The following is a 13,166-nucleotide window of genomic DNA, read 5'->3' on the forward strand; positions in this document are numbered from 1 at the left end:
CGGAAATGCCAAATGTCAACGAACTTGAAGGGACCGCGGAGTGATACCGTCACTCTGAAAAGTAAACGCGTCCGAAACACGATCAATTTACGGTGACGTGGCTTGGCGACTGGAAACAGCAAATATTTGCCAAGTTCATTCAGGCTAACGTACGTTAGACACTGTTAGCAAATCGGAGAGACTGAGACTCGGGAGCTATAATAGGTTTGGACACCAGGCTAAGACACTGTACTGGTAAGAGTTGTTCAGGCTGACCGGTGAGAGTTATTCAGGCTAAAGTTAGACAACGGTGAATATGAGTAGATACGATTCCATTGTGAATCTAAACGTCGGCGGTCACTTCTACACCACCGCCCGTTCCACCCTGACCCGCTACCCAGACTCCATGTTGGGCGCCATGTTTGGTGAGGACTTTGAGTTTGACACCATGCAGTCAGTGCAGGACGACCAGGGACGGTACTTCATAGACCGGAACGGCAGGCTGTTCGAACATGTCCTCAACTTCCTCCGTACACACCAGCTGGTCCTTCCTGAAGACTTCAAGGAACTGCCTCTGCTCGAGATTGAAGCTGACTTCTACCAGATCCAGCCGCTCATCGAAGCACTCAGGAGTTACAAGGCTCCTTTTGAAACCAGCCCGGCGTACGCGTGTGAAGTTGTATTTCTTAGTAGAACATTGGTTGGGTTCCCACACCAAGACCGGGGCGGCTCACTAATGGTCAGTGCTAGTAGCAAGGAAGTTGAGGATATGGTGCACGGTTTCGGAATGGGGAGACTCGTAACTGAAGGGCACATGGCAGTCCTGCTCGGAAGGCTCCAGGATAGAGGTTTTACTGTACAGAGTCATGCTACTAGTGTTGTTGCAAACGTACACGGAGGCAATAACAATGTAGAAAACAAATGGGTCTTAGTACGGAAAACTGTCAGGAGTTCTTCAGCTAGCAAAGCCTCTGTTGGTGATCAATGATGATGATGATGTCGTAACATAACCACCGCTGTTCCTGGGGTTTAGGCTTTCCGCAGAGGGTTGGGCCGCTATAGCGCGATTTAATCAGGCTAGTAAACCTTGATATGCCTATGACCATGTTGTAGTACTATACTAGTAAACTATGTTGTAGTAGATGCTATGACCAATATCATCACAGATTGCATTGTTACGCAGACTTACGATATAAAGATACAGCTGTCTCAATACATAAATCTTGTTTGTACATACTCTTTTGTTCATGTAATATGTTTTGCGAAACTCACATGTTCGTTTTTTGCTATGTCCAAGCACGAATAAGTAATGAATTGATCGTTATTTTTATTGTCTAAGATAATCAGTTATTTCTATTGTCTCAGGCAAGTCTTTGTTGATCATGTTAGGTTTCATGATCTAAGAAAATTAAAGTTATACATTTAAAGTTGATATTATGCATGGTTGACAAGCATATCTAAATAGCTGTAGCTGCAACAGATATCATCGGTGATTAATGAATGTATCAGTATACAGACAGTAAATATTGGAATAAAGTCTAGCAGCATGCCCAAAAGCAAGTGACGTGGACAGAAATGAATCAAAAGCTGTGTGTGATGTTAATCGTATAGAACTAACGAGTAGTAAGTACTAGTAACTATACGCATGAGTCCCTTTCAGTACAGTTCAGAGGTGCACAGAAGTTTGCAGTGATATTAAAAAAACGGGGATACCTGTCTCTGTTTACAAGACTTTTATGTGTACTAAGTATTGATTGCGTCTTAATGGCGGTTGCGAAACACCTTATGTGTCGTTATAACAGTTGTCAGAAACAATGAGATGGGTAGGAATTCATTTCTAAAGAACCCCAATAGTGGTATACGGTACTCAAACACCCATATGCTTTTAGCGATGACCTTCACCGAGAAGGTTATGTTTTCGGTGCCGTTCGTGTGTCTGTGGGTGTCTTTGTGGACAGCATAACTCGAGAAGCTGTGGATGGATCCTTATGATATTGGTAGGATCGTAGGGGTCCGAAATACGACAAATTCTGTATGTGCGTTTTAAATTTCAGACCCATGGTCTTAAGCTACATGCTTACTGTATATATACAATATATACGACAAATTACAACATATACTTGCGAAATGTGCGGCTTCTTTGTACATTTGAAAGTATGATAACGGCCCCCTCTCACTGGACCCGCGGCACGCTGGCGGCGTCGCTGCAGTCATCGAATCAACAAAGCACTCAGCGAATTTCATCGACAAAAGACGAATCTTTTTAAGTTTTGGACACCAGTTTGTACGTTTTGAATGATATTCCCATTACCAAGTCTAGGGTAACACAAATCCAGTTTAGGACGTATCCACGCCGCCAGCGTGCCACGGCTCCAGTGAGTGGGGGGCTTCACAAACTTCTTTTTTGCGCGTATGTCATTCATAAGAACAGGTCAGTGGTGTTGCCTTATTTGATTTGGACTAAGGTATACGATTTAAAGATCATCTTTGTAAGAAGTGCCAAGTTGTTTAGATCACACCATAGGAAATATCAACATTGCCTACTAAAGAATTAAAACACCAGAACAACATGTATTTGATCCCCAAACTACAGTTAATAATATTAAGTTTTGATAGGCCAAGATGTAGTGAAAGTCAGTAATTATTCTGTGCGGATTATTAGCAGACAGTGTCATCTCTTAAACAATGTGCTTGCTACGTCTTCGCTATGATGATTGTCGTATAGACCGCATCGGAACGTTAAGGCCATAGACATTGATGACAACAATTCAGGTTCAGATGTATCCATTCATATTCAGCTTCAAACCATAGTCGGTTATGCTATGCTGTTAATCATATTGCATTTTATTTATACTACCTTCACAAATTACTTTTTGATAGTAGAAATATATATATACTACAAGGATTGAGGAGACTTTATTTAAAGGGTACACAGCAGTAGAGGCAGGTGTTATCTTCTAAAATACCACATTTTTGTGTGAATACATAATCAACCAAATTTTAGGTTAATTTGTGGCTCATAGTAAGGGGCGAATTAAGTTGTTAAGGCTGCAGATTGATGAAAAATTATTCACACACACACCAGACACTACAAACATTATTCTAAAAGATCACACCTAGATTTATGAACATCGCTTATCGATAATCTAGAAAATCAGATATAAGAATACTACTCTTCATAAGGGTGGGAGTAAAGAAGACAAGTATCTACTGAAAGAATATAGTGTCCAGATCTGAAATCATGACATTATGTAAAGAAGTACAAACTAGACAGGTACTAAGTAAAGAGTAATGTGACACATGAGTGACACGTGAGTAACACGTGTGTGATACGTGGACAGTAAAGCACACTGGTCAAGTAGACCTTCATCCAACAGGTCCAACAGCTTGTCGAACGGATCTTCACTGCTCCAGCCTGCAATATAGAATAAGAACAACCATATGAATAGTCCATCAAAATCTATCATGAAAAGGCAGGTACCATTGCTGACAAAACAAATGTAACAAATGTTGCTTTGAATTCCCTTCCAGGCTTCCTTGGCATGGTACTACCTTTCACTTGAGTACGGGCACTATGCTACACACTGGCTCAGCGAGACACAGAAGATAAAGTGTACTAAGTGGTACACATACATTGTTTTCTGAACACTAACACTTCTATAGGAAATATTTACTGCATAAATCTGTAACACAAATAAGTAGATATTTTGTTCAGACAAGTCTTGAAACAACTATTTAACTATACTTTTACTTTCCCTCGCTTACCGGTTATTCCTTGAAATCGTCGCCCATCCAATCCTCCATGATTTCGTCAAGGGCCTCACGTGCTGACAAACAAAAGATGCATGTCTAACGTTACTTTACTTTTGGAACTCCTGCCAATACCTGTAAGCAAGTGTAGATTTGAAATAACTGTATGAACTGTAAACTACTATCACTGTGAATGTTGACATCTTCACGGAAATAAATGCTTGTGTGTCGTCTGCCCGCCTATCCCATTGTTTCAACCGCGAACTTAAACCCACTGTGAACACTCCGTTTTCTCCCTACCGCGAAAGTAAATGCATTAACAGTATTCTACTCTCGTTTTCTTCTGATAAATCTGTCAGTTGTACTTAATAACAGCAACGTGGTGGTTAGTGATAGACGTTTGCATTTTATGTGAATCTGATATTCATTTATCCATGTACTTTTGGGCGACGCCTCAGTGGCAAGCCAAATGTATACTATTGTCGTAATACGTTTATGAAGGTTAGTAGTAAATCTCCGAATTTCATCCAGTTGTAGAGTCTGAATTGTCTTTATATATTGCAGTTAAACTTTGTTTACCGGTTTCCTCCTTCTCATCCTCCTCCGGACAGGTCCACGTTCCGTCCTGGCCCTTGATGGGTTGCTCTTTGCCATCCGCCCCACAGTCCACCTTGTAGCAGACCTCTTCATTCAGGTCACAGATGCAGTTGTGCCCATCCTCATCATCGGATACCCAGGTATCTCCCTCCTGCAGGGATACATCAATACGTTTGTATGTGCATGTGAACTTGTGTCATGGACAGGACAGGACTCTTGTTTAGAAGCTAGCAAATGTTGGGTGCAAGACCTTGTGTGAAAAATTACAACATTGCCCAGACATTGAATTAAATCTTGTAGAAGAAAGAATAAATAATCAAACGAATCTTTCTGACTGGCCCCTAGCCTGTGTTACACAATCTGTCACTGCCAGGGTCTGATTAGGCTTCCTTCTAGGGGCTTGACCAGTGGAAGGGCTGCTAAAAGCTGGATTTAGTCCGGCTAGTTGGCCCCCAACAGATGTCTTTAGAAACTGCCAGCCTAGTCAGGTAGGAATGTGCTTTACCTACATGTAGTTACTGCCATACTAGTGTACACACTAACCTTATGTTCTCCACATCCCTGGCCCTCGGTACCCCGCACTTCAGAAGTCCTCTTTTTGGTCACCGTACCTGGAAAAATTAGAATACTCATGTCTCAGTCAGTCTGTCAGACCCGCCCCACACTCCTTCTCTCTGTCATTTAAGTTACCCCCATTTGACCTTTAAAAGAGTCACAATGATTGAAGAAAACTAAGACGATCTGAATAGAAAGCTTTGATTTTCAAAAATACCTACCTGCATAGACTTCGATTTCGCAGAGTGTCAGGATACGGCCGTTCCCAGGCAGTCGGATCCCCACATACCGTCCTCTCAGTCCGTTACAGTTGATGGCGTCCTTGTTCTTACCAGCGGGGACGACGTGGTGTCCGCCGCAGCGTGGGTTATGGTCCACCCGCGCATCGTTTCCGATGTGGACGGTGAAGGGGTTGAGTCGCTCTTCGCAACAGTCGGCGCGATTGTTGAGGACCACCCACTGGACTCTGGCTTGGGTACCGAGGTCCACTCGTAGCCAAGGGGACGACTGTGCCGGAGTGTGGGTGCAGCACTGTTGTCCGTAGTTCGGGTCCCTGCAGCCGTCAGTCGCTCGGGAGGCGTACCCGTTATGTGCGACATCTGACTGGACAGTCGGTTTTCCCAACGCTAGGTTTGAAGCTTTTAGAGAATAAAACAGGACAAAGTAAGAAAAATCTAATGTTTGAAACAACGTTTGAGTACAACTTGGGTCAGTCGATCGGGCACGCTCAGATTTATACTGTACATTTGTACATTGAAATTAAAATCGCCGTGATTCAGTTTGCTACAGGGACAAAAAGGAGTTTTCGCGGTGGTTTTTAGTTCGCGATTGAAACAAAATGGTATGCTGACAGAAGACAGAGCAGGCATTTTCGCGTTAAAGAGGTTACCGCGAAAACCGTGAACATAAAACCACCCCGAACTTAAATGCAGTCGCTCGCGCCACGTATCCGGTAGGCCATGCGTTCATGTGTCCTTAGAAGAAGACCAGAGGACAAGTCGAAAACATCCTTCTACATAGAGTTGCCGTTGCTTCTATTACAATGTCTGTCCTATCTGACCTACTCACCTGCGTATACCTCCACATCGCACAGCGTCAGGATGCGCTTCTTCCCCGGCAGTCTGATGCCCACGTACCTGCCCCTCATCCCGCGGCAGTGGACAACACGCTCCGTCTCAGTCAGAGGGAAGTGGTGATGCCCGCCACACCTGTTTTTTTTGGAGGGGGGGGGGGGTGGATGAACATAAACATAAGTACAGGGGGAAAGTCGCGACGCACTCAAGTTTCCAGAACTTATTTTGACGCCACCACATACCAGAAGTAAAGCAATGTACAAAAAGATGGGAAATTTTACAAGCGCAGGTCCGGCCCCCACCTAATGTCAAAATACTAATATTGAACAGGACACATTACACGAGACAAAGGTAAAACAAGTTTTGAAATAAAGCGTTCTGATGAGATGATGTAGTTTTGAGTAATTGCTAAATTATTAGAATTAACATCCGATGAATATAGGTAGCAGCCTCAGAGTAGAAATAAGGTCTAATTGTTTGAAAATTATGTAAAATATCGGCTAATGGGTGTGTCCTAAGAGCGTGGAAAGTTTGCCAATAAGAGTTGTGCGTTGGGCATTGTACATAGGGCAGTGAAGTAAATAATGAGAAACGACTTCGCACTGGCAGCTACAGGCTGGGCTGTTGAGTAATCACCTCGGGTTCCTAGCCACGGCAGTGTTGTCCCCAACATGGACATCGAAGGGCGTGATCCTCTCAGAGCAGCAGTCACCACGGTTGACTATGGCGACGTGGTCGACAGTGACCGACCTTCCCAAATCGACGTACCACCACGGGTCGTTTTCGGTATTTGTGTGTGTGCAGGGAGCTTGTGCCCAGTTCGGACTTCTGTTTCCGTCGACGGCTCGATCCGGGCTGCCTCCATGCGCCACGCTCGACTGAAACGCAGGCCTCCCTGATGCAATGTTCGGGTCAGTAGCATGACCTAAAAGTAACATCCGTGAGTAGATTCATCAGGTTGGTAAGTCACAGAATAAAAAGGCTCTTTGTACACAACCAGTACTTTATTCAACCGACGTTTCGGTGACCGTCTGTCACCTTCCTCGGGGCAATCAACTATCTCTGTATATGTGTGAATACAAATGTACTTTACTTTTGGGACCGCATCTGTAAGCAGCGACACCTATAGCTGCAGAGCAAAGTGAACCGGTCAGAACTGCCCTGAGGAAGGTGACAGACGAACATCGGTGGCATGTCAGGGGATTTGAACCCAGGACCTCTGGGTTCTCAACCCAACACCCGAACCGTTACGTCAACATGCATGACGTCATTACGCTAACACGATGCCAAGACGTGACGCACCTTGTATTTTGTACACGGACATCCTCCACGTTCCCCCACACTTCTCGCTCGGGTTTCCTCGGCAGGCCTTGTTGCATTCCGAGTTTGGCCGAGTCCCCCCGATGTTTTGGAAATTTTGCTCGGTCCCACAGAAGCACTCCGTCGAATACTGTGTGCCTACGTTTTCGAGAAGACAGTTATCATTATCATGCCGATATTGTCTATAAGCTAAATAAAAACACCTCAAAATGGCATTTTTACACAACATAAAGTATGATTGATAAGTTGACTTTCAACTTCTGTCTAAATCATAACTATGTCGTTAAAACAATGACTAAAACAATATTGGAGAACATGGGTTTTTTAAAACGCGTATCCTCTTGTCACTAAGTATCAGTGACTAGAGTTCCACGACCCCATACCTTCGCCAAATTCTAACCTTTTCGAGTGACATATCATTAATGTTTCTTTGATTGTACAAAAAATGGTCCTCATTTGCATAAATTGTATCAGTTGATCATCTTCATTACCCAAATAACAGAAGCTGTGCAAAGAATGAAAGGCTTATCTTAGCAGAGAGGCATTTCCTCATAAATCATGTAAATTCAGTCCTAATTTGCATGATTTCAGGTAATCAGATCCTTGGCATCTTTATCATATTAGAACAGACCTGCATAGGCGAAGCCCTTGCTCCTACAGTGGTTCACACATCTTGCTGTGGACTGTTGGTTGCTCACGTCAGGAGCATTGGGAAACTTGCGAGTGTTAGTGTCCACATAACAGCCCTTGTACACACCCACTGTGGCAGGAAAAAGAGTTGATGTATGAGAAGTATTTTTCAGCCTGTGAATCTGTTTGAATGAATATAAATGTGTTGAGTTATGATTAGTTGTATGTCAATATCAAAACACGAATGATAAGCAAGTTATGATTATATCAAGTAATAAATAAAAAAGTTATTGTTATCATGATAAAGCAATTATCATAACAACACACGGCGCATTTCAGAACATATGATCAACAGAAAACCCATGGCCCAACAAGGCAACGTACTGTAAATGCATTTAGGTTCGCGGTGATTTGATTTCGCGCTCAGAAGAAAATGAAATGTTGATTTCGCGACAGCGCTATAGTCACGTACTGCTACAGTAATAGAAACACAGGCGCCTTTACGGACAGCCAGCCGGAAATCACCTAGGCCTACTATCGCAACTCGGGAAGTGTGCTACAGACGAACAGAACAGTCGCCTCCAACACATCATAATACTGTACAATGTCCATACATGTAGAGGTTAGACAAGGGGGTAGGCGGGCATGCAGAAGACCGAATAAAATTGTCGCGGTGGTTTTTAACCACAATGAACTTAAATACATCTCTAAATGCATCTAACGCTCCAATTCACACTCACGGTTTGATACAGAATGCCGTTTCGCGGAAAGTACGGCCATGTCATCACTAGCGTCGTTGTTCTTGTTGTTGTCGGCCATCACTTCTTCCTCCACCAACTCTGTGTAGAAAAATAAAGATTCATCACCTAATTGTAGTGCAAACAACGGTAGACTGAACAACACAACACTTTTAGCATGATTATGTAGCTCTAGTAAAAAACGCGAAAAACTGTACAGTGCATATTTACTCCACTTCCTGAGATATAGTCAATAAAGAAAGGACTTTTGATAAAAAATATATATCTTGTCTTTCGGTTACTTTGATTTTGAATACTTTTTTACTACTTACTTTGGATTTACAGAGAAATTTGGTTTGATTAACACATTTTGTGAGCATTTCATTTGGTTGAATGATTGTTGATAGGTTATTTCTTATTTTTCAGATTTATCTAAACATTTGTTTTCTTTAACCGGAAATAACTACGTATCTACTATGAGGTTTCATTTCTGATTGATGTTGTTTGAAGGCTATTGCTGTCGGCCCTCTTGTCCTTTAGTTTTACTTAAGAAGTTGTTTTGGCTACAACTACAGCAGCTACAAGGCTTCAGTGCTATTGGGAAACTAAAGGGGAATAACTCCTGTACTGTACCTTTAAGCTCCTTAAGCAGCTTTTCCGCTTCCGTGATGTCAGGTGAGGCATCTTCAACATTCACCTGTTGTTCCTGTGAGGACACGCTCTTGGCTTGTGGTAGAAAATGAGTTAAGATCATATTTAGACTGACATCATGCCTCCATCATAGACGGACCTTAAACTACGCTTTGCAAATTACAGAAATCTTGTCATCATTTATAAAGTATAGAGCGACCTTGAAACGAGGCAAATGTCTCAAAAATACAAACGGTAAATCATCCTTTTCAATGTTTTCTTTTACATCATAGAATCTTTACCTGGGTACACGGCTCCAGCCAGGAATGCCAGTGTAAGGACAAATGCAAAGTGACCGGTCATCTTCAGCCTTCGTCCTGGTCGGGGCCTATTTCTGTATTTAAGACAAAAACATCAGCGGACTAACGTTACATGGTGAGTTGTGTCTTTCTAACGTATACCTAGCAATATTGCACATGAAATCAAACCTATATGTAACTTATAACAGAATGAAGAACAACATTGGATAGTCTTGGAGTCAACTCGGTGATCACAAGAAAGCAATCATCTATGTACTGTAGATGAGAATTATTTGAGTAGTGAGAGCATATACATGTATATTTGAATTCTGTATTACGACCAGGTACTAAATGAAATGATAGCATAGAAATCAAATGACAACGTTCACTGAATACTTCAGATAATGTTTCTGCTACTTAGCTCTCCTGATACAAGATGCGTAGATTTCATATCATGTAGAATAGAAACAGCAACTCCAAACTGCACGTCAACTTCCTCTATTTGTAATCATAGTGCATGTTACATTTCGAGTTAGGTATATGTTAGTTAAGCATGTCATATTTTCTTTTATCATTCTGTTGATAGTTCTGTATAGTTTGCTAGCTACGCTTATCAGACTGAGTGAATAATCATTTCCGGTGAAACCTGCTATATAATGAGGTGCGACACAATCTACCACGGGTCCCTATATTACAAGGTGCAATTTCTCATGCCTACCTTATATCAATACCATAAAATATTCTGGTCATATGCACTATCATACAGATTCTTTTCCATTCATGAATTTCCTCACACAATCATTGATCATGGATGAAGATTACATTAAAATATGCAATTAAGTTTTATATATTCCATCTCTACCCAACGTTTTCATCCGTTCCATGATACAAATATGAAAACCTTGCAATATGTAATAAAAATCCTTGAGAAGCAACGACATCTTCCGGTAACGTTACTACATGGGCTTCCTCTCTTTCATTTTTGGTTAGTGTTTTTTACACTCAGAAACAAAAGATTACCTTTTTACAAGTTGGGCCGAGTACCCATCATATGGAACAAAAGGTATATAGACATAATGCAGAAATGTAGTTTTAAGAATTCAGTTAGAAGTTCTTTCCGAAAGTCACTAGCTCCGTTAGTTGCAGCTGCATCAGCACAACGTTAACGTTCTGTTGTAATGTCCAAATTTCTCAGCCACCTGCAACTTTTCACAGTGAATAACAGTAATAAAAGACGTAACGTCTAGCCGGGAATCTAACAAGTGAACCCTCAATCTCATGTCTCCTAGCCTAGGCACTTGGTCATTCGACGCCATTCCTATATGACGTATACATATATAACGTATATGACCGGGCACTAAAGAAAAGTTAGGAGTATCTCACCTTTGTCAGTCGATATGATCAAAGTCAGTCTCGCTTCTCTGTTTTCCTGGCAATTTTGAAGTCTGGACGGTCGCTTCCCTGCCTCCAAGGTGAATTGCGAAAGCTACCCTGGCCTTATATCGTCTTCATGGTGGGTGTGTATTTACCGAGTGGGTTGTAAAATTGCGTCCCATGATCATGAACACCGAGTGTAAAAGGAGTTGAAGTGTTTTCAATCCAATCAATCAATCAATCAATCAATCAATCAATCAATCAATCAATCAATCAATCAATCAATCAACCACATGAAGGTTTGAAAACAACTTGAGAATTTTAAGGTCCAACGTTAGCCTCAACAGATTGATGAGGGCAATCGTTGCTTCTATTTGTTCTTTGAATAATGGGAGAAAGACAAATACTTCGGGTATCATATACTCAAGTTTTTGTTTGTCGGGGGAAGCACCCTCTACCGTGAATTGGTCAATCAATCTCTCTAGTCTTTATTGCACTGTAAAATTACATGCATCATAAAAATGTAATGTACCGATAAGAGGATTCGACCTGTTGATCAAGTGCGAAGTGTCAGCTAAGTTGAGGGCCTTGGTAAAAATAGACTTGCTTTGAGCTTGTTGACCACATTTCAAGAGCGTTATAAACCTTCATCAAGGCAGTACCGTCACCTTAAGGATGTTTATACGTGAAACCAAAGCCTTCTAAGAAGTCAGGTCTTCTATAAGTACAATGGCACACGATTAAAGCTCGAACGCGTTAGTGCACGACAGAAAAGTGACGAAAGGGTTTTGATGTCCAGGTTTGAGTTCACTTGTCTAGCAATCTGCTAATCTGCTGCAAAAAGACATTAAATGCCAACATGGATTAAAAAGCGTTTAAGCGGTGTGTTTTCTGTTAATATTGAATTGAGGCTTTTAATCTCTTGATATAGTGATAACGGAGAGAAGAAATACATTTACCAAACTTGCTTGTGTTCTGCTTATAAGGATAAGGATGAATTAACTGCACCTGATTCGTTTGCAAAAGTTTGGAAATGAGCTAGGGATCCGAGTTTACGAATACCGCAAGTATAAAATTCTCATCATTTACCACAATGGAATTATAGTATTTTCTAACGATATTTCTCTCTTTCTCAGTTATCAAATCACTGTCACATGTTTGAGAGTCCTATCATAGAAGGCAAATAATCTCCTAATTTGCATGATAATCATTTGATTATGTCAATCATCACTTGCTACCAACATACCAACATTCGCCGACCCGTACTTGAGTTACTAGTATTCTCTTCTAAAGTATGAAACAAAATCGGTTCCTGTAGTTCCACAAATGTCGTTTGGGGCTCAAAGCTCTTACACGTAGTCTCTGTTCTAGGAGCTATCTACTCCATAGCATGCCTAGAACCCGAAATATCAAAATCGGAATTTCTGCTGCAGTACCTTAGATAGCCGCTAGGGGGCCCATTATCGAACTTGACCTTTGTTTTCCTAACTCCTACCCACCCACCAGATATCCAAGGATCCACCCACAACTTCTCAATTGATGCTGTCCATAGACAGACAGACAGACAGACAGAAATACACACACTCACTGACACACAAATGGCACCGAAAACATGGCGAAGGTAATAATAACATAATTTGGACTTCAAGTGTATATCAGCTTTTCCCATCCAATGCTTGAATCATCTGACGATTGTGACTAACCGCTCGTTTTTGTCAACACAGTCCGTCTGTGTGACAAGTTTGGTGGGAAATGGTACACCGGATATGTGTGCCCCAAGTGCAGATACAAATCCACACAATGTCGGAATAACTCCGGTTAGAGAACATTATAATAACATATAAGGATAATAGGAATAAGCCTGAAAGAATGACGTATAATCCCCTCAAGCTATGACATACTGAAACTGCCCTAATATTGAATCCTATGGCCAATGGCGAACGGCACGCTGGGAGGTTTAATAATGAGACACAAAGAAGCAATATCAGACTATGTTTTCTTATATAGTTTGTAGTTATAACGTTACAATACCCAAAGTACGAATACTAGTATCGAAACAATTACGATTTTGAACGTTCTCGGTTTCTGATATGTCATTGTTATCAGATATAACTGTCCCCTGAGTGGCAACCGATTACACCATTCAGCCACCGTGATTTAGAATTAGAAATGATCCATTGGGTGGCGCCGGTATGTATTTCCGTACTGGGCTAATCTGGGGT

The 13,166-nt window shown here is 41.7% G+C and overlaps 2 protein-coding genes across 2 annotated transcripts; one reads left to right on the forward strand and one right to left on the reverse strand.

Moving 5' to 3' along the window:
* Positions 1 to 295: 295 nt before the first annotated feature.
* Positions 296 to 967, forward strand: LOC136426962 (BTB/POZ domain-containing protein KCTD21-like). Its single transcript, XM_066415680.1, has one exon. It carries the CDS (start codon positions 296 to 298, stop codon positions 965 to 967), a length of 672 nt encoding a protein of 223 aa, XP_066271777.1.
* Positions 968 to 2,752: 1,785 nt separating this feature from the next.
* On the reverse strand, positions 2,753 to 11,077 carry LOC136428406 (uncharacterized). The gene is made up of 13 exons (XM_066417882.1): positions 10,954 to 11,077; positions 9,574 to 9,665; positions 9,275 to 9,367; positions 8,645 to 8,743; positions 7,906 to 8,034; positions 7,257 to 7,412; positions 6,591 to 6,879; positions 5,950 to 6,089; positions 5,103 to 5,519; positions 4,870 to 4,937; positions 4,309 to 4,477; positions 3,745 to 3,806; positions 2,753 to 3,394 (listed from the first exon to the last, which is right to left on the reverse strand). The coding sequence occupies exons 2-12, from the start codon at positions 9,632 to 9,634 to the stop codon at positions 3,748 to 3,750; spliced, it is 1,680 nt and encodes a 559-aa protein (XP_066273979.1). The 5' UTR covers positions 9,635 to 9,665; positions 10,954 to 11,077; the 3' UTR covers positions 2,753 to 3,394; positions 3,745 to 3,747.
* Positions 11,078 to 13,166: the final 2,089 nt, after the last annotated feature.

This window comes from Branchiostoma lanceolatum, chromosome 2, assembly GCF_035083965.1.
Source record: "Branchiostoma lanceolatum isolate klBraLanc5 chromosome 2, klBraLanc5.hap2, whole genome shotgun sequence".
Taxonomy (NCBI): domain Eukaryota; kingdom Metazoa; phylum Chordata; class Leptocardii; order Amphioxiformes; family Branchiostomatidae; genus Branchiostoma; species Branchiostoma lanceolatum.

What these genes read in the sequence shown, in the direction of transcription:
- LOC136426962 (XM_066415680.1), top strand. Translation starts at nt 296, where the DNA reads ATGAGTAGATACGATTCCATTGTGAATCTAAACGTCGGCGGTCACTTC.
- LOC136428406 (XM_066417882.1), bottom strand. Translation starts at nt 9,634, where the DNA reads ATGACCGGTCACTTTGCATTTGTCCTTACACTGGCATTCCTGGCTGGA. An exon ending in CGATGTGGAGGTATACGCAG is followed by an intron (nt 5,520 to 5,949) that starts GTGAGTAGGTCA and finishes ATTCTCTAAAAG; the next exon opens with CTTCAAACCTAGCGTTGGGA. An exon ending in AGGGATGTGGAGAACATAAG is followed by an intron (nt 4,478 to 4,869) that starts GTTAGTGTGTAC and finishes GTATCCCTGCAG; the next exon opens with GAGGGAGATACCTGGGTATC.